Source organism: Lactuca sativa, chromosome 8 (genome assembly GCF_002870075.4).
Source record: "Lactuca sativa cultivar Salinas chromosome 8, Lsat_Salinas_v11, whole genome shotgun sequence".
NCBI classification, from domain to species: domain Eukaryota; kingdom Viridiplantae; phylum Streptophyta; class Magnoliopsida; order Asterales; family Asteraceae; genus Lactuca; species Lactuca sativa.
Window position 1 is genome coordinate 154,112,117 of NC_056630.2, and position 22,391 is coordinate 154,134,507.

The following is a 22,391-nucleotide window of genomic DNA, read 5'->3' on the forward strand; positions in this document are numbered from 1 at the left end:
TTCAATTTCAAATTCAAATAAATTTACAGTTTAAACCTTTGTGTTTAACATTGTATTCTAATTATCGTGTTTAGTACACGAGTATGATAAATAAACATACAATTTTAATTAATTTATTTTTTGCATGTTTTCTTTCTCATAATTTTTATTTATTTTAAATTTCAAATTCAAATAATTTTCTCATTTAATCGTTTATATTCAACATTTTGTTTTAATGAACCCGTATAATATACGGGTATTACAATTTACGGCTAATTACTTTATATGATTGTGTACTCTATATCACCAAAACCACCAAACCTGTATCTTTGATGATAGTCTTAGTCACTTTTGACACTCAAAAATTCTAATTGCATTAAAAGGTTTAGGTGTCATTAAAATCAACTACAATATAAACAAGTTTTTGAAAAGTCAACCCGTTACAAACTCATTTTGAATTCGATTTTCTAAGTTTTAGAAAACATTATTTGTTGAAGGGAATAGCATTGCATTATCTATTTGAATTTAGTAAGGTTGAGATTTTAACTCAAATAAAACAAAACTTCTGGAAATATTTTCCAACATGTCGTGTTCAAATTCCCTCCTGTCGATCTAACCAATAGAATGATCCTAGAAAATTTCTAACCAATAGAATGATACTAATAGATCCCACATTTGTTGTCATCTGATCGACATATTATTATTATTATTATAATAGAATGTAGAGAAACATGATCTTCCTTGCAAGAACCATCATACGTTTTTGCTTCATCGTTATTGCATTAATTAGTAGTGTCAGTTAGCAACCTATATGCATGATAGTGGTAATTGGTCGCTATCAACAAGTTTGACGAATTCTTTTCTTCTATCGAACAAAACCCCTAAAAAACACTAAAGTCGTATAAGATTTTCACAACATATAACTGCGCAAGTAGTTCAGAACAAGCACCAATCTGCAAAGCCGATGAATAGCGAGAATAAAATCAGCCTTTCCCTTCTAATCCTCTTCTGCTTTCTAAACCGTGAATTATGGGCACAGTCCGTTCCATCAGAAAACAAAAACTTCAACACAAACAACAACATCGTAATAAGCACTGGGATCATTCTAGACATGGAGTCATGGATAGGCAAGTCCATTCACAGGTGCATTACCATGGCCATATCTGATTTTTATGATCTTAATCACAGTTACAAAACAAGGATAGTTGTTCACACTCGGGACTCTAAGGGAGATCCATTAAAAGCTCTGTCAGCTGGTATAATCTCTTGTTTTCTTTCCTTCCTTCAAGTCTCATCTAATTTTATATTCGGTTAACTTATATTTCTTTATATTTGTTTCTTTTAATTACCAGTAGATCATCTTCTGAAAAACGTGAAGGTGCAGGCTATCATAGGCCCAGAAATCTATCTTCAATCGAAGTTATTATCCTTGTTTGCTGATAAAGCTCAAGTTCCTATATTTTCTTTTGCTGGTAGATCCTCAATGGAATACCCATACTTGTTCCAAATCAAAGAAGATGAATCCACTATGGCCAAAAGCATTGCTTCCCTTATGGAATTATATAAATGGAGGAATGTTATCTTTGTTCATGAGGACACCGATGATGGGAGGGAGATATTACCTTATCTGGCTGAGTCATTCCAAGATAATAACATCAAGATCAGTTACACAAGTGCCATTTCATCATCAGCCACGATTCATGAAATCACGGAGGAGTTGCACAAGCTCATGAATTTTCAGACAACTATCATCATCGTACATATGTCGCCTTCATTAGCATCCAACCTCTTCTTGAATGCAAAAAGCTTAGGAATGGTAACGGAAGAATATGCATGGATTTTAACTGAAAAAACAGTTGACCTCTTCCGTTCAACAAACTTTACAGTTATTGAGTCATTACAAGGGGCGATAGGTTTTAGGCCGTATGTTCCACCATCAGTCAGGCTGCATAACTTAACAGCGACATGGCACAATTTCTTTTACCGAAACTACCATACCTCATTGACGAAAGAAGTACCTGTGCCTGCCATATGGGCATACGACACAATCTGGGCGCTTGCTGAGTCTGTAGAGAAGGTTGGAGTCCCACATATTAATAGTGGGACTTTGCTCTTGCATGAAGTTTTTAAAACAAGATTTAAGGGAATAAGCGGTGAGTTTCAACTTAGTGAAGGAAAAATAAGATCCAATGGATATGAGATTATGAATGCCATCGACAATGGTGAGAAGAGAGTAGGATATTGGACACTATCAGAAGGAATCAGTCGAGGATACCCAATGAATAACAGCGTCTATCAAAACTCTACTCTAGGTCCTGAAGCTGTTATCTGGCCCGGAGGGTCTACAACTGCTCCAAAAGGTTGGGTGTTGCGAGCAACTCCAAATAAAAGGTTGAAAATTGGTGTTCTGAAGATTAGAAACTTTAAGTACTTCATGGATGTAGATCATGATGTTGAGAAAAATGTTACAACTGCTACTGGGTTTTCCGTAGATGTATTCAACACATGCATTCGTGCTTTACCATATGAAGTGCCTTACACATTCATTTTATTTGACAACGCCAATAATTACGATGATCTTGTACAGAAGGTCTACAATAAGGTATATATGTTTCAGCTTGTTACATGTTTATATATAATTTTATACTCTTGCTCATCTTTACTTTCAGCGTCATTAGGAAATACATCTAATTTGGTAGTATATATATATGGCTTTGCTTGTGGACAGGAAATCGATGGAGTTGTGGGCGATTCAACAATCTTGGCTAACAGATCTGTGTATGTGGACTTTACATCGACTTACACTGACTTGGGTGTAGGAACACTAGCAAGAGTCAAGAAAGAAGACATGTGGTTCTTCTTGAAGGCACTGGACATGGGACTATGGCTAACTGCTATCGCTTCTCTTATCCTAACTGGATTTGTTATTTGGGCTATTGAATGTTTGAATCAAGAATCCGAATTCGAATGCTCGCCAGCTCAGCGAATTGGAACAATCTTCTGGTTCATCCTACTGACCATCTTTTTTGCTCAAAGTTCTCCCTCTTTCTCTCTAAGAAACTTTTACTTCTTGATATAGAGAATCTAAATCAAGATCTCAAAGTGAGTTGCATTTTGTATTGTAGGAGAGAAGTTGTCAAGCAATCTGTCAAGATTTGTAATGTTTATCTGGTTACTCGTGGTGCTTGTCTTGATCACGAGCTACACAGCAACTTTGGCTTCACTTTTGACTGTAGAGCAATTTGAATTGGCATCAAAAGGCAGGATTGTGGGGTTTCATGGAGGTTCTTTTATGAGAGGAGTGACTGTCAGTAACGTGCACTTTGAAGGTCATCATAAGAGGGCATACTACTCATACGAGGATTATGCTCATGCTTTATCAGAAGATGGTGATGCTGATGCCATTGTTGATGAAATTCCCTATATCAAGATGTTTCTTAGCAAATACTCAGGTGAATATGCCTTGATCTCCTCTCAACCTATCACTTCTGGCTTTGCCTTTGTAAGTACCCTTCTTTCTTCATCACTTGCACTACATATGCATCTATTTTATTTGGTGATTCTTGCAGTGACTAGTAAAGTCTGTTGGAAATAAGGATCTAATTGGTATGCGATATTAAAGGTGATTTACCGTTCATAGTATGGGCAAATAAAAAATATATTGAAACACAAGACAAAATAAGGCCAAATATTACAAGCTTAAAAGCTTAAGTCTTTTATAAAGGAAATGGACGGTTACATAGTTGCAAGAAGTAGCTCACCACCACTTAAATATATAGTCTAAGATGATTAATATTAAAATACAAAATAATCTACTCATATCTATAGACATATCTCATAATTAATCCTATATTTATATCTAGACATATCTCATAGATCCTAGAAAGTATCTAGCATATCTAATAAACTAATAAAGATGTCCCACTTGCTTTATGTAACAACTAATTAGCAAAATCTTTAAACAATTATACCCTACAATTATTTATTAATAAGAAACGGTATTTAGGAAAAAGAAACATATCATTCCCCGGAAAAAAAAGTCACTTTTTATCATACCATTTATTTTCTATCATTCCCTTTCCTTTTCTATCATACCCATGAAAAAGAAAGCTACTATTCTTTTCTATCCTTCCCATTTATCATTCCCTTCCAAGGTTTAACACAAAAGGCTATCCGACAATTCCGTATTTATTATTATCCAGTTTAATATTATTTCCCCCTTTACAATGGACCAAGCTCAGTATTCGTCATGCCGAGCATATATATTTTGCATTTTGTCATGCTTCACGTATGTCAAGGTATTTGTAAAGATGCTCGCTCATTGATCCTTTGAGTTGACGTGTTCTACTAAAATGTGTCTTTCCTCAACACATTCCCTTATAAAATGATAGTGAATGTCAATGTGCTTGCTGCTACCATGAAACACAAGATTCTTCATCAATTGAATCACCGACTTGTTATCAACAAACAAGGTGATATGCATGATGTGGTATCATGTAAGCTCTTTCACGAGATTCCCAAGCCAAATGGCTTGACATGCAGCCACTGCCATGAACTCAGATTCACATGTTGACAAGGCAACAGTCCTTTGCTTTTGATATTGCCATGTCACTACATTTCTTCCTAGGTAGAAAATCATCTCACTTGGACTCTTGTCACCTCCATGATCACTGTCACTAAAACCAACCAAGTCTTCAACTTCACGACCTTTTCCATAGTTTATCACATAAACAATGGTTCCTTTGACATACCGCAAAATATTTTTTACCACTTGAAAATGCAGTGTGGTTGATTGTTCCTAGAAATGACTAGCAATACCAACCGCATATGATAAATACGGTCGAGTGTGTGTCAAGTATCGTAGATATCTCATACTCGCCTATATTCAGTTGGGTCAACTTTTTCACCGTCTTCATCTTGCTTAACCTTCAACTTAGGTTCCATGGGTGAAGTTGTCGGGTTGCTCCAAAATCACTCATTTTTTATTCTTCTTTCATTTGTTCCTTGAATTCAACAATGTCTTCGTTGTTTGATCCCGTAATAATTAAGTCGTCGACGTAGACACCAACTAAAGAGTTTTTCCTTTCGGGTTCCTTTTCTACACTGTCGTGTCTTAGGAACATTTCGAAAAACAAATTCCTTTTAGGCTTTTATCCAAACGAATGTTCCAAGCTCGACGAGCTTGTCATAAACCATAAAACGCCTTGGAGAGTTTAAGCAACTTGTGACTATGTATTTTGTCAACGTATCCTTCCGGTTGACTTTCATAGACCTCTTTTTCAATATCGCCATTAAGAAAATCCGACTTGACATCTAAATTATGGATGGCCCACCCACGTTGAGTCGTTAAGGCAAGAATGATCCTTATGGTGTAACATCCCAAAAATACAGATACAAATTTTGTTTTTAAATTCCTTCAAAACATACGATACTTATATCAAATCAGTCAAAAGTGTATCATAGCAACATGCTATCAGAGTACAAACTCCCAAAATCTCAAAATGTGGAAATCATAGGGTGAGGCGGCGTGATCAGGTCGGGCCCTTCCATTTCGAACTGGAAGTACCTAAAACATAAAGTGAAAACTATAAACACAAAGCTTAGTGAGTTCCCCCAAAATACCCCACACCATACAACCAAGCATATATGGGTTCTTGCAATCCTCTTCGGTCTATTTCAACCGGATACTGTCAAGCATATCTGGGCGCTTGCAATCACCTTCGGTCTATTTCAACCAGATACTGTCAAGCCTATATGGGTGCTTGCAATCCCTTTTAGTCTATTTAAACTGGATATTGGGTCTATTTCACCCTTACCACCACCATATAATATCATAAAAATGAATTACAAAGTCATCAAGCAACACAAGCATCACTGACAGTTGTCACGAAGTCAACCATCATACTACAATATAAACTAGGGGGCCGACATTGCTTCCTTCGACCCACAGATACTGTGAAGGAAATTCACATTTGACTGAAGGTATAAAATCACACTTAGCGGCTGACTCGCAAAATCCTCTCCCCAAGGAACAAGTATAAAACCATAATTAGAAATTAGGCCAATATTTTAACATGAGGGTCTAAACCCTAATTCTTTTCTTAAAAGCAGAAAGGGTTGCTTAACCCTTGCCTCATTGGGCCTACCCTACCAAGGCCCAAATCTAACTAGTCCAAAAAGGCATTTCAATCCTAACTACAAGGCCCTTAAGGCCCAATATGGCCTAAGAGCACCCAAAGTGGCCTAAAGCCCAAAAATGTCCTGCTACAACAGGTGGGCCTAAGGCCCAAAACTAAACAAGTCAAAAAGCCCAACAAAACTCGAGCCCAAAAATCTTATAAGCCCACAGACTGCGTACGTGTGACGTGCATGGCTCACATGCCCGACGTATGTTGATGATCTGGAATCGGGGCATTGGCCCAGTACATACAACGTACTCTAGAGTACGCCCGACGTACTGGTCATTCAGCCCATACTTGTGTTGGGTTATGAGCATTCTAACACTCCTAAGTGTACATGCAACCCTAAATACCTTGGATCTATGTTTTTCTCTATTATACATGCAAATAAGAACTTCCAAGGTATTATCCTAATCTAGCATATAAAACAATGAATATAACAAGATAGAATACATACCTCTTTCATGTAGAAAGTCTTCATGAAGCTTGAGTGCCTAGTGCCCCAAGTGTGACACCTCAAATGGAATCACAATCACCAAAACACTTAGAATAACTTGAGAGAATTCTACAACTCATGAAATCGGCTAGCCCTTTCTTTTCACACTCTAGTGGCCGATTTTGGTCAAGAATAAGATGCTTATATAGTTAGGATTACACCATGTAAGCCCTAATTGACATGGCCTTTCATTTCCATGATCCATGGGTACAAATACACCATGGAGCATCCATGGACCATCCTATGGGTTTTAGCCCAACTTGATTATCCATGGAGCATTAGCCCACTATACAAGTATGGATGATTTACACAATCAACCCATATATTTAATTAGTCTTCTTTTGATCACTTAATTAATCCTAGATTAATTCTTGATCAATACTAATTAAATAATCTTATTATTCTTACTATTAATATACTAGAACTTATAATATATAAATAACCATAAGTGTCTTATTTCTCTCATTATAGTCTATCCAAGTGCATGATGGTATGCAACCCAAATGGACCATGCCGGGTCGGGTCAAGTCTTACCAATTATAGTTATGGACTTAGACATTAATCCAACAGTCTCCCACTTGGATAAGTCTAAAACTATTATTGCGTATGACTTCAGGAACCAACCGACAATCGTAGCTCTCAAAAGCTTCTATCGAACTCTGACCTTGTAGATGAACTCTGACCTTTGTCAGTGACTTGTCCATTAGATAAGGGATCATATATTCCTCCATTCTAGATATCATATGGACTGAGACATGGATTATAATCATTCTCTCTGTCCATTTGTTGTTTCCCGATTTCCGATTTTTGACAACTGACTAATTGAACAAATCAAATCAGTCTTGGCCCGGCCTAGCACTTTCATTTGTTATCATCAAATCATCGAGGGGCCCACAGATATCGCTTTTATCCCGAAGGTAAAAGGAATGGATAAACTTCGACTCATATGGCTTGTTCTACTACTTGTTGAATCATACACAAAGGCACGTTTTATAGCACAGAGTTACCAAATGCGGTTTCGTGCAATCAATGTACTATCAACTCATAGTAACAACTCATATCTCTAGGTTTGAAGAATATAAGATATTATCGTCTCATGATCACTTGTGATAAAATCCATGAAGTGATTCCAATGAGCGCGGGTTGAATCCAATACTCAGAACTTATGAGCATTCATGAGTGTTGTAGCCCTTTGTCCAACACCTTAGACCTCTACAAGCCAACCCATGACAGTCTTAATTCATATCTACTTCCAACATATGAACAACTGTGGATGGTTTGAATAACTTAGTCATTCCGGAAGAATAACCTAGTTTATTCGGGAAGTCAAAACATACAAAGTGAAACACAATAATAATTGAATCCAATATGGTCTCAGAACTTATGAATATAAATAAACACCTTTTATTTATCACCATATGATTACACATTATTCATTGTATACTGTTTCAACTATCAACTTTATTCTTGAATTTAAAACAACAGTTGTCCCATGCTCCAAGCATGTACACTATGTTTTTCTAAACACTAGTCATGCCACACACCAAGTATGCATACTATGTTTGTCTATGATCTTTACTTTGTGAACTAGATCCATTGAACATAACTTCAATGATTCTCTTTTCACACTCTTAAATCCTTACCGCAAGTGCAAGAATTCCAAATTCATGCCATTTACTGAAATCTGTTAGATTCTAAACTTATATGCATTGATCCTCTTGTAACGATTATGCACAAACTCACAAAGACTTGGCAACAATCATTACAGAGTATTCCAAAGGAGATCAACTCCTTGGAAACATCCTTCTTGCATTAAGTTTCCTTAATCTTACACAGATTGAAAATTCTAACTTTGAAACATTTCCAGATTCCATTTTGACTATCACTTCTGAACAAGAGTTGCCTCCTTACAGATTATGTCAATATGGTCCTTCCAGAATTATCACTATACTTCCAATTGTCCTTGAGTAACCAATCTTTGGTAAACCTTAGATTGTCCTCGAAAATTGTTTAATCCTTTTAGTCATATCCAGTTCTAAACCTTTTCCCTTCTTAATGCCCTAGGCATTTGGAAAATTTTAGAAAGGATGAATATGGCACATGTAATCGATCCTATATCCAAAGCATATGGGACACGATTCATGATGTCTCACATAAAGACTAAACTAGTCTTTTGCTATAACATTTCCATTTCAATTTGCCAAGTTCTCATAATTCAGATTATGAAAAGGGATGTCGTAATCATAATCGAATTTTAGAACGCAAATAATGGACCCATATACAGAATTTCCTTATGTTGAGCCATTCCAACATGAAATTCATATATATATATATCCTTGACTAAATGATTAAAACCTCACGATCTAAGCTTATAGATTTGAGATGAAGTATAATTTCCTCTCCCTTAATTATAGCAAAACAACTCTTTCCCAATTGAAACTTTTGTTTTTTTATAATTAACATTGCTAACTTGCAATACTTATCATAATTATCATGCTCCCACTAACATGATGATTATTAGCATAACACTTATGCTCCCACTAGCTTTGACATGTACTCAGAAATCAGCTGGACTTCTAGAAATCAATACTTCATTGACTTTCTTATCAAAGTTCAGATTTCTGATGCTAGATTGTTTTGATAAAACTTTATCAAAATCATACACCTTCCCTTAGATAGCACACTTGTGTATCTAAACAATTATGAAGAGGTATGCCGTAATCATAATGGTTAGACCTTTTTGCCACTTCTCACAAGTCCAGGTTAGTGTGCCGGTAAACCACACACGCTCCACTAACGACTTTGAGAATGCAAATATCACAATTGCTATCTAGATAAAATCTACTTAGTGAAAGTGTTTCCTCACCATCATTTTCATGAATCGGAGAGAAACCTTATGACACTTAGATTTAATGGTGTATGTGTTCTTATCCATGTGAATTGTCAAAACCATAGACATAAGACAAAGATAATGACAAATCCAAAACCATATGCACTGAACTCAATCTTAATTTCTTGCCACCTGGTAGCTCAAGGGCCTACCATTGTTTCCAAGTTGTTATGCAACCAATTGAGAACTCTAAGAACTCATATGCAAAGCCAACTTTAACTGGAATGGGCACAGAATATGTCAACACGATAGATTATAAACCTCAAGTCGTGTGCTAGTGAAGAACTTCAGGTTCTATTCTTGATTAGTTCTTGAGACCTTTAAGACTCCCACTGTCCTCTTGACCTATAAGACTCCCTTGTCAAATATCCAAGAGATAGTGTGGATTCTAATCAAGACAAACACTTCACACAATTGGCCTAAGTTGGTCTTTGTTTTATCCAAAACATCACAACTTACCAATTTCAAATGTACAAGAGTAGAAAACTTTTACTCTTACATTTGAAAAGTGTTTTAAACCTTCTTTGAGACATGTCACTCAAGTTACAATCTTGGAGTATGACTCTAAGACTTGTATTGGAACGAAGTATGACTCATCTTCTTGATTTAACCATTTCAACAATTCAAGTTCCTCTTCTTAGTCATAAGAATGCACTAAGATTTCCTTAGAGAACTAATTTTGATATGGTTTCTTAATCATTAAGATGATCACAAAAACTGATACTAAAGTACTCTCAGATTTGAGGAACTTTTATCCTTCTGCCTAATTTGATTCTTCTTATTCGCTCTGCCATACTTTGGAACCTTTTCCAATGTCTCAGAGTTACACTTAAGCTTGTAAGTATAATCATATTTACTGAACTTTAGTAAACTATGACGAATAGTCTTATCAATCTTTTGTGGTGGACTTAATCAGTGCACAAGAATGTGTACTCGATCCCTTAGTCCTTTACTTGACTCACACATCCATGTGAACAAGTAATTAGTCTTAATTTTTCCAAAACTTGAAAGTTCTCATTCATCATGCTATACAACTTGCATGATTCCAAGTCCCGGTCCAAATGAAACTTGGGTGATGAGAATCTTTCCTTATTTGGTAAATATAGACATTACCACAAATGAAAGAATCAACTTCATATTTCCACTCTTGCTCTTAATGGAATCATATAAGCAACAATTTTTCCTCAAATGCCATTGTAAGGATATTTTAAAATAAATAAAATCAAAAATTTTCTATTATTTTAAAACTTTGCGGAAAAACTAATCCTTACAATCCATATGAAAACTTGTTGTTATATATTCCTAAGCAAAAATATCATAACTCCTAAGAAGTAGCTCAAGAATCCGATTTTTCAAGCTATGCGTTAGAAATCCATCTACGCGATTAGATTCAGCATATTCTTTCTTTAAGTTTCTTCACTTTTCTTTGATTCTTAAAACATCACCATGTGACTCAGTCACATCATGTATAAAGAATCTCAGAATAGAAACTTAACAGAGTTAGATAGTGGACTTTACCTGAAGTAGAGTCAAGCTTATTGACTTTAACATCCTTAGGTAAATTTGGCAGCTTCGCAACCAATGCCCCTTCCTTTGGAAATATAAACATATGGACCCTTTGATAATGGTACCCGAGACTATCACAGACTTAGCTTTTCTCTTTACCATTTGGTCAACCGAGTTCACTATGGTCGATCCCTTTTCCATTGGGAAGAGAGAGCTTTACTGGAAAACCAATGTCATCATTATCAATGTCGATAAAGTTTTAGGAAGTTGATCTTAGCAAATAGATAAGATCATTAAGGGTCTTGTCATAGTCTGTTTCATAGGTGTCTCAAAGGAACTCACTATGTGACTTAGAAAGTGATTGAACCACCGACTTTCTCAAGACTTTGACACCCAACTCTCCCGGCTTGTCAATATGTGACTACATCTCCAAGACGTGACCACACCTAGACCTTGCCTTGCCAATAGGGCCTGAGTGACCTTAAACTTTTCAAGAACTTGTGGGTTGGGGAGAATAATTGGAGGAGGAGAAATAAGTATGATATCCATGGGACATCATCTTCATTAGGAAACCTTGTTTCAAAAGATTTGGGAAGATCATATATGTCTAAACCAGACATCTTTTGGGAGATATTCAAGATAGTTGATTTTAAAGTCCTTAATATGACACCCAATATGAAATATTAAGGCTAGGACCCAACAAACTATTTTATAACTTAGAAGAGGTATGCCGTAATCCAAGCTATAAAATATTTGAAGGTAGGTGAATGACGATTCACCAATTTCCACCAAGATAAACGAAATGTATTATTAGGTTTTAATTGGTTTTGAAACTCCTAGATCTTTGAGATTCATTGAACTTTTCAAAGGCATGTTTCAATCTCGAGTGTGCCCTTCAGGTTTTGTGATTGGGATGCCGAGGATCACAAAACAAGGTGTGAAGTAACCATGCAAATCACTTGGTACCCTTAATAAATTACCCCTCAATCGATGTGCCGGTTAACCACACACGCTCCATCGATACTATGATAAATATTAAGTCACCCTTTACCTACCTTGTTAAGTCCAAGTTAGTGTGCCGGTTAACCACACACGCTCCACTAACGACTTAGACAAAGTGTAAAGTGTAATTTCATGGATTAGCACCTTATTCACATTTTCTTAAGTAACTAAGATTGGGTATTTATAAAAGTTTAGTTACTTAGTATTTATCATTAATACTTTTAATGAAGGGAGAATTATAGTCTTGTCAAACCCGTTCGGCTAACGACCCTCCACCGGTCAAGCAAGCGGTGGGTGAGAGTGGACACCCATTAAGTTGCCATTTTATAGGCAACAACCTTATACCCACCTTATAGACCGGCTTCGTGAATGAGGCTTACTAGCGGTAAGACTGACTTCACTCTTATACATATATATATTATTAACTTATAATATTATAAAGTATAAGGGTTGAATTTTAATTCTTTAAAATTCTAAGGGCTAACTTGGAATTAAAGTATTCATAAGTGAAAACTTTTTCAAATTCCAAAACTTGAGGGCAAGTTTTGAAACTATTCAAAACTAATTAATTCCATAACTTATGTGTTTAAAGTAGTTTTATTCCAAAAACTCTTCAAGTTCCATAACTTGAGGACAAGTTATGGAAGACTTTAAACTAATAAAAGAAGTAACTTTTTCTTTATTTTATAACTTATGGATTTAATTATGGTTACATATTTTTCTTTAATGAAGTGACTCTTGAACTTCCATAACTTGAGGACAAGTTATGGAGTCATAAAACATTATTCAATGACACAAGACTCTTCATTTTGTAACCATTGCCAACTTTTATGAATTTTATGAGTCTTTAATATGACTCTTCATGTAACTTGAGGACAAGTTACACAAACACATTTTATACTCAACTCTTAGATTAAAATGGATTGAAAACAACTATTTCACTCAACTTTTCTATTAATCTAAGCAACTCATAAGAACAAGATAATTCAAATCAAACTTTTTCATGTAATTAGTCTAAACCTTAAACTAATACAAAACATGAATCTATTGACAATTATCTTTGAAAATGGATTATCATGAACATTACCACATCAAAAACAAGTTTATAAGTTCAAAAATAACTTAGGGTAATGTTCCTAGTCCATTTCTAGCAAAAAAAATCGAAAATATGCTGTCTGGGGGTCCAACTCGTCGAGTGCATGAACCAACTCGGCGAGTTGGATCGAATTGATCACATTTTAGGCATGGACTCGCCGAGTCCTCTGATGGACTCGCCGAGTCTGATGATCAGACAGCACCAGATTCGGTTTTTCAGCTTCTATTGCAGGTATAACAAGAAAACAAGCCTAGGCTTTGATACCACTGTTGGGTTATGAGCATTCTAACACTCCTAAGTGTACATGCAACCCTAAATACCTTGGATCTATGTTTTTCTCTATTATACATGCAAATAAGAACTTCCAAGGTATTATCCTAATCTAGCATATAAAACAATGAATATAACAAGATAGAATACGTACCTCTTTCATGTAGAAAGTCTTCATGAAGCTTGAGTGCCTAGTGCCCCAAGTGTGACACCTCAAATGGAATCACAATCACCAAAACACTTAGAATAACTTGAGAGAATTCTACAACTCATGAAATCGGCTAGCCCTTTCTTTTCACACTCTAGTGGCCGATTTTGGTCAAGAATAAGATGCTTATATAGTTAGGGTTACACCATGTAAGCCCTAATTGACATGGCCTTTCATTTCCATGATCCATGGGTACAAATACACCATGGAGCATCCATGGACCATCCTATGGGTTTTAGCCCAACTTGATTATCCATGGAGCATTAGCCCACTATACAAGTATGGATGATTTACACAATCAACCCATATATTTAATTAGTCTTCTTTTGATCACTTAATTAATCCTAGATTAATTCTTGATCAATACTAATTAAATAATCTTATTATTCTTATTATTAATATACTAGAACTTATAATATATTAATAACCATAAGTGTCTTATTTCTCTCATTATAGTCTATCCAAGTGCATGATGGTATGCAACCCAAATGGACCATGCCGGGTCGGGTCAAGTCTTACCAATTATAGTTATGGACTTAGACATTAATCCAACAACTTGGCTCCTATGTCTTAATCCATTAAGATTTAACGTCCAAAACATAGATCCAAGTTCATAAAAGTGTCTTAAGCCATAAAGGTGCAAACTTTATTCTATTGCCTGTCTTTTTGGTACCCAAACCATGAATTAAGCTTTCTATCTCTCTTAAGTAGTCACCAACTCATGCATGGTTGTGTCTTAACCTTCAAGATGCGATTTTTATGACTTCATGCACTCTTAAGATTCAAAATGACAACTAAAATGGCTGGAGTAACCCATACTCCAAAAGACCAAGTTATGGGACCAAAAGATGCTAAATTCTTCCCTAAATCTAGATATAAGATTAGAATGAACAAGTTTCAGATTTTATACCTTCAATAAGCTAGAAATGATGCACAAACTCTAGATCTACAAGCTCCTTCTTTGCCTTTGCCTCTCCTCAAGCTTCCTTCCTCTTCAAAACCATAAAAGAACACCCAAAAACTCTATGTAAGCTCAGAAATGCACTCAAGAAGGCTAGGGTTTCGAGATTAGAACTAAAAGGCAATGGGGGCTGAAAGGGTGATGCACTTAAAGGAATTAAGGATCTTAAATAGGGTGCCCTAACAATTAGGGTTTGCCCTGGCTTACGTATGCCCAGCGTATGCATGGGTACGCCCAGCGTACGCCGGGATCACCCCGATAAAGTGCATGCAAGGAGTACATTGTGCGTACCTAGCGTACACCCAACGTACTCACGAACCATCCACATCTTTTGTTTAATTTGAATATATAGATTCGTTTGCATGGCATCCCGCCATGAATTAAAGGTAACTGTCTATTTAAAATTCAAGGGTTGATGTATTGCACTCATCAATAATTCTTTGGGTTCTAGGATCACATTTTCGGCATCATTATAGATATTGGCAAGCAAACGAAATCGTTTTGGCCCAACCTCACTTGAAGCGCTTTCTGTGTCGGTCAAGCTTGAATAAAACGAGGCCGAAATAGGAGTATATGGGGTTGCTTTTCAGGATGAACAGATTCGACATAGGGGTTTTCCGAGTTTTTCGGGTTAACTCTAGGGTTGTATGGGGTTTTCAAGTTGACTTCGGGGTTGTCTGGTTACGTCGGATTGACTCTGTGGCTGTCCGTCTCAATTATTGTTAATGTTTTAGGAGTAGCGACTTCATCTTCCTTGTTTTTGTACCAATTTCATCCTTCACTTTCAACAAAAAAAACATCGTGAATAACCCGCAATTTCTAGCTTTCTGGATCAAATAATCGATACCCTTTAGTTCCATCTTCTACCCCAAGATACACCATCTTTTTTGTTTCAGCCTTCATGTTTCTTCAAATGTACACCTACAACTTTGGCAAAGCCAACACAACTAAAAATATTCAAATATTCAAGGTTTGTTTTTTTGTTAAACCAAGCTCCATACGGCATGATGTCGGGAAGCGTTTTCACAGGTAAGCGGTTGAGAAGATAAACTGTATAATTTTGTCTCTCTACAACTCCAGTTTGTTAAGGTGAATAGGGAGTCATAAGATGCCTTTTTACTCTATATTCTTCACAAAATGATGAGAATCTTTTGACATAAACTCTCCATTCTCGGTTTATACGAAGTGTCTTTAATTCTTAACCCGAACCTTTTTCTACCATCAACTTGAATCGTTTGAAAGCACCCAAGGCTTCAAACTTCCAAGTGGGTGTAATCGGACCACATAAGTCCGCATGTACTAGTTGAAGTGGTTTTTTTTAGCTCAAAACAACGTTTGGTTCAATAAAGAGATTCAGGTTTGTTTTGCAAGAACACACCTATCACACACTTGATTTGGATGTTCGATCCTGGGACCTTTGGTTGCCATATTTTTTTCAAAAAACTTTTTTAAAGCGGGAAAATTAGCATGACCAAGTCAAGAATGCTATATCCAAGCTGGTTCATCCTTTGTGGCTAAAAGGCATGTTGGTCTACCGGTTCTCAGTGAAGTTTTGTACAACCGGTTTGGAGATCATTCAACTCTCAAAAGTAGAATTTTATTTCTATTGTGTAATGTCAAAACTGACCAGTACATAGTGAGTAGACTTCCTTCTTCTTTCATTTTTCCAAGACTAGTGATGTTATTTTTAAGACTTGGGATGTATTATACTTCATTCAAAAGTCTTTGGTCGATATTTTTCAATCAAATAAAATCGATCATTTTCCTAAAATAGCAATAGTGGAACCCTCGCCAAATACCATGTGACCGATAATATTTTCATCCAACTCATGGAACTTTGAGTGGTCTCCCATCATATGGTCGCTATCATCGTTGTCGAGATACCACACCTTGGACTCTACTCGACTCTCCCCCGATGTAAGAATATTAATACAAATCACCTATTTTAGCGACACCTTTCTGGATACATGTTCTTGTGAGATTGTCATCATCAAGATGGGTGCTTCTTCATTGATTTGTTTGAGATTTGCCTCCTCATCGCGCTTCTTTTCCAGGCACTCCAATGCATAATGATCAAACTTCTCAGATTTAAAGCATTTTACTTTTCTTTTATCTTTTTTCGGGTAATTCTTTTTTTCATTGGAACCACGGCCACATCCTTGGCCTCGACCTCTTCCCTGGCCTTGGCCATCATGACTACCTCTATCCTTTGATGTGTTTGATGAAATCCCCTTGTCAATTTTCTTGGATCGTGATGCCTACTTGGCATGTTTAAGAAACAAGGAAGGTTCGTCTCATTGTAATCCATAACTCTGAAGCTTCTCTTCATGAGTTTTTCAAACGACCCACAACCTCCTCCACAGTCATGTTTTTTAAGGCTCCAAATTGTTCTAAAGATGTCGCGATTTGCATAAATCGTGATGGGACAACTCGAAGAGACTACTTCACCACCACAAGTTCCTCTATTTTTTCTACTAGAAATCGAATACCAGTTACAATGGTATTTAATCTCATGAAAAATCATCCACAGATTCACTGTTTTTCATTCGGATAACCTCAAAGTCACTTCTCAAGGTTTGTGTTTTAGCTTCTTTTACTCGATCGGCACCCATGTGCATCACTTTACTCATTTCCCTTTCTTCTTTAGTTGTATCCTTCTCAGCTAACATAAGTAGCACATCATTTGGAATTGCTTGATAGATTGCATCTAGAGTCATTCGAACTTTCTGTTGCATTGCATCCCACATTCCTTATGCTTGCAAATTCACTTGCATCTTTATAGCCCACACCGATTAATTTAACTTCATAAGCATTGGATAGTGTAGCGTAATACTACTTTATTTCTTGCATTTTTGAACACCTTCACCTTTATCTCCCATGAGTAATCTTGGCATATATTTCGGCATACAATAACCATGCTCTGATACCACTTATTGGAAATAAGGATATAATTTTATGCAATACTACAGGTGATTTACCATTCACAATATTGGCAAATAAAAAATGTACATAAATAGAAAAGAAAATAAGGCCAAGTATTACAAGCTAAAAAGCTTAGTCTTTTATAAAGGAAACAGACAGTTACATTGGTTACAAGAAGTGGCTGACCACCAGACAAATATATAGCCTAAGATGACTGATATTAAAATACAAAATAATCTACCTATATCTAGACATATCCCATAAATCCTGGAAAGTATCTAGCATATCTAAAACTAATAAAGAAAATGTCATGTTCCACTTCCTTTACCTGACAACCAATTAGGAAGAGCCTTAAACACTTGTACCCAGGAAGAGCTTTAAACAATTGTACCCTGCAATTTTTTATTAATAAGAAACGGTATCTAGGAAAGAGAAACATATCCTTCCTAGGAGAGAGAAATCACTTTTCTATCCTACCCTTCCTTTTCTATCATTCCCTACCTTTTCTATCAACCCATGAGAAAAAAGGCTACCCTTCCTTTCTATCCTTCCCATGCTATCCTTCCCTTCTAAGGTTTAACAGAAAAGGCTATCCGACAATTCCGTATTTATTATTATCCAGTTTAATATCATAAAGTCACTCTTTTTTTGACGAGTTTGAGTCATGGAAATTGATATGTAGATATAAAAGGGAAAGATTGCAAGTATCTATTAACTGTGGTCATTAATTATAGACATTTCAATATTTCATTTAGTTAATCATGAGAAAAATAAGTTTGAGTGTAAGGTTATTAAAGGCCTATAGAATGGAGAATGAAGGTAAACGCAAATGAGAAATAGAATCTTGTTTTAAAAAATTTGAAGCCAAATTACAAAACTTGGTGCAATGGGTCATTGGTTCATACATTTGGGAAATTTTTTATTTTTGAGATATTTCCTGACCGGATTACTTTTCATTATTATCATCACATAAGAGTGTCCGCAATGCATATTTTAATGGGAGAGTTGAATAAAGTGTCATGTCTAATTAACAATCAACTGATTAAACTCTACCATATTGTAAGATTTCATGTTTGCATTCAATGGATATGGATTTCAGTAGTCGTTGAACTCTTTAATGGGAAAAAAATTAATTATTTAATTTCATAAGTTAGATATATTTTCCATTAAATGTTTTAGACTTCATTGTATTATGAGAAAATTTTGGTAGAGTTGTATGGAGCGTAGAATGATGATTTGCCAACTCATTAACTTTTAATGAATTCAATGCATTATTATGGATGTCATATTAATTGATAGTACTCACATTGATTTTGTTGTAATATACACTATTATTGGAACACAAACAATCAACGCATGAAGAACACAAGAGATTTGATTGGAAACCAAAAATAGTAAAACCTTAAAGGCAATAATATTACTTTAGTAAAATCTAAAATATGAAGGGTTAGAAAAGGTTAAAATCACCGAGAGAATAGAAAAATGAGTTGTGTAGGAACAAATAAAAAAAAAGACCTACTAGTTGCTTTATTTACAAAGCCATGAAGTGTCCTAATAAAAATCAAAAAACTCCTAATAACATGGAAAAGTTCCTAACTAATGAGGTGGCTTGATAACCAAATAATCACCTAAAAGAGTAAGAATCGGCTCCCATATAACCAATAAAACCACCATACAACATAAATCTAAAAACAGTTGCATAAATAAGGAAAGTACAAGCTAACGTAACACTGTAATGTAGTACTTGCAAGAAGTTTTTCATTTTGTAGAAAATAGAAGCTTGTTATATAAAGTGGTTTTACAGCATATCAAATATATTTGATAAAGTTAATTAATATATTTCCTCTTAAATAGTCAATTCAAGTAGTCAAAATTTACATTTTTTATAGTATGCACATAAGGAGCCTTTCATATTTTCATATATAACTTTGGTTGACATGTATCTCATTCAGATGTTCCAAAAAGGTTCGCCGTTGGTAGAAGACGTGTCAAGAGAAATCGCCAGAATGAGATTAGATGGTACTCTAGGAAGTTTGGAGAGTAAGTGGTTTGATAATCACTTATTGGTTCCAGCCAGAAATTCTACAATGCCCCAAGCTTTGAAGCTTAATAGATTTGGTGGTCTTTTTATTATCAGTGGGGTCACTTCTATTTTTGCCCTTATCATCTCTATACTTTACATACTTCATGCAAAAATGGAGGTCCATAATATCATCTCACTTCTAGGTGGACGTAATTTGATGTCCACTGTGAGGTATCTTTTGTACAGAAACGTCATGCGAAAATAACTAAACAATACCTGGTTGATATAACAATTGATATTAAAGATTTTTAAGTATTTTTTATTGGAATGAAGAAAAGTTTCAGTTGATCGGGCTCTCTAAAACTTGTATCAAACTTACCTTTACTATTATATAAAGCATATTCAACATTTCTTGAATTTTAAGAGGTACAAGATACAAAGCTTTTTGTACAAATCAATTATGCATAACAAAACCATTAATACTTACCAAAACTTTAAATACTTGAATTAAGGAAGGTTATTAAAAATTAATTTGGAACAAAATAACAATTTTAAAATATTAAATCCGTCAAAATAAGTTAATTTATATTTATTGAACTAGATGCCGATAATAATTAATTTACATCAAATGTATAAACATACAATATAAATATAAGTTCTAAACATAAATATTTTAATTAAAAGTGGTAATTTTTCTTATTACATAATAACTAATAACAAAATCTAATAATTATTTTCCATTAAGAAAACTATTCGCCCAAAAAACGATTTATCGTCGCTGCTTTGCGCGGGCACACATCTAGTCACATGCAAAAGATATTTGGTCTAAGAATACTTGTTGCAATAGTATAAATAGTTAGATGTAGGCTTTATGATTTTGATTGTTATTATAATACCGTGTCGCACCGATATGGGATACACTAACACTCTCCCCTAGAGTCGGAGGATCGATGAGGATATATAGGGATGTGTTGAATCATAGAGTGTAGAGCGTCGGCTCAAATAACATGTAAATATATGTGGAGCCTAATATTAACTCTCCTAAGAGCCCTTGTGAAGAGAAGGGGGACTCAAACATATATAGCCACTTATATGATTTTGTCGCATCGATGTGGGATACACTAACAGTCTAACAGTAATTAAAGAAAATAAGTTTTTATATATTTCATGTCTTATATTTATATGACAATTAAAGGAAATACTCAAATATTACCATATCAAAAACTTCTTAACTAACTCTAATATATATATATATATATATATATATATATATATATATATATATATATATATATAAAGGACTCCTTGACAAATTTAATGTGTAATCGGTTAATCGGATTATGTACTTTATCATCCCCCACAAGTGGAAGTGGGGTCAATGTGAATGTAACATTCAATTTTAAGGTACATGATTTCAAAGTTTTTCTTTAGCCTTTGGATGAAGTCATGATGTGAGCAATGCCTATAACGTCGTGAGCCAGGGTTGACTTTTTGACTCGTATTCCTTGAGTCTCACGAAATGGGCCCTTATTTCTCATGACGTGAGAGCAGTCTGATGACCAAAACCCTAATTTTTTGGTATTTAATGGAATGAGATGGCTAGGGTTGTCCACCCTTAACCTCCCTCACTCTCTAAGCCTCCAGAAACCCTAATCATAACCCTATTTGATATCCTTAGCCATTTTGGTGCATATTCTAGCTAGAAGAAGAAGACAATAAGAGGAAAAGAAGTGTCCTAGTGGTGTAGTTTGCAAAGTAACACCATCATCATCATCATCTCTTCTTGTTTTTGGACCTTTGTAAGTGCTAAAGGTTCAAACTTTGTTGCATATTATGGATTGATCTAGGTTTTTGTCCTTTTTCTTCATGTTTATGCAATCTTAAGTGGAGTAAACCCATAAAGTTAGCAACTTTATGGATTCTAGGGGTTCCTTAAACATCATATTGTCTAGAAGTTTGTGAGGTATAAGAGACATGCATGAGAGTTTGATACATATTTCCCCACTTTTTGACCTAGAATGGATTGGGACATGCATGGTACATGCATTTCCACAAATAAAACATTTTTATGGACCATTAGGGTCGCCTTAAGCTTCTTAGAAAAGTTAGATTTGATGGCTTAATGGATTAAGGACTTAAAACCTTAATTTTTGGCTTCAAACTAAACTCACAGTGTAAGACATAAGGTTTCATGATGTGATAATGAAAAAGCTTGTAGATCGTTGAGTATATGAAACTCATGACGTGACATGGTGATGCTCACATCGTGAGGTCAGTCCAGCAGAAAACCTGTGACTGAGTTGACTGAGCCTGGAGCGAGTTGTTGGAATCGAACTTGGTGGACTCTCATGACATGAACATTGGCTCTTCATGATGCTAGACCCGATATTAGGGTTTTAGTTGATGGATTTGACCTTGTAGGTTGACTTTTTGACCTGGTATGACTTTAGGGTGGGTCCTACCCGTGAAGGGGAAAGATGGTCATTTACCCCAAGGAGAGTATGCTTAGGAACCTTAATTATGGAATGTTACCTTAATTTCTAATTACGGTTATTTGGATATGTTTAGTCTGAGGAGCTTTTGTAGCAACTAACCAAGTGTTGTTTTATCCGGACATCGATTGAGGTGAGTCTTTTACCATACTAGTGGTTCGAAGGCACCAATGCGGCCCACTGATTTGTATGTGTTGGATGTATATGATTATGTGACAATGGCTGATATGATTGAATGATGAGTGTGTGTGTGTGTGTGTATATATATATATATATATATATATATATATATATATATATATATATATATATATATATAGAGAGAGAGAGAGAGAAAGAGAGAGAGAGAGAGAGATAGAGAGAGAGA

General features: G+C 35.4%; 1 protein-coding gene across 2 annotated transcripts in view; it reads left to right on the top strand.

Moving 5' to 3' along the window:
• The first annotated feature begins 766 nt into the window (after positions 1 to 766).
• LOC111915435 (glutamate receptor 1.2) overlaps positions 767 to 22,391 on the top strand; it is a 25,092-nt gene continuing 3,467 nt past the window's right edge. The window contains exons 1-5 of one of the 2 annotated variants that reach the window (XM_023911095.3): positions 767 to 1,235; positions 1,332 to 2,581; positions 2,708 to 3,014; positions 3,105 to 3,481; positions 19,462 to 19,889. In XM_023911095.3, coding sequence (XP_023766863.1) covers positions 944 to 1,235; positions 1,332 to 2,581; positions 2,708 to 3,014; positions 3,105 to 3,481; positions 19,462 to 19,797 — 2,562 coding nt within the window. In that variant the 5' untranslated portion in view covers positions 767 to 943 and the 3' untranslated portion in view covers positions 19,798 to 19,889. Of the gene's footprint in view, positions 1,236 to 1,331; positions 2,582 to 2,707; positions 3,015 to 3,104; positions 3,482 to 19,461; positions 19,890 to 22,391 lie in introns of those variants that run through there. The other variant, XM_023911126.2, reaches the window with a different exon arrangement.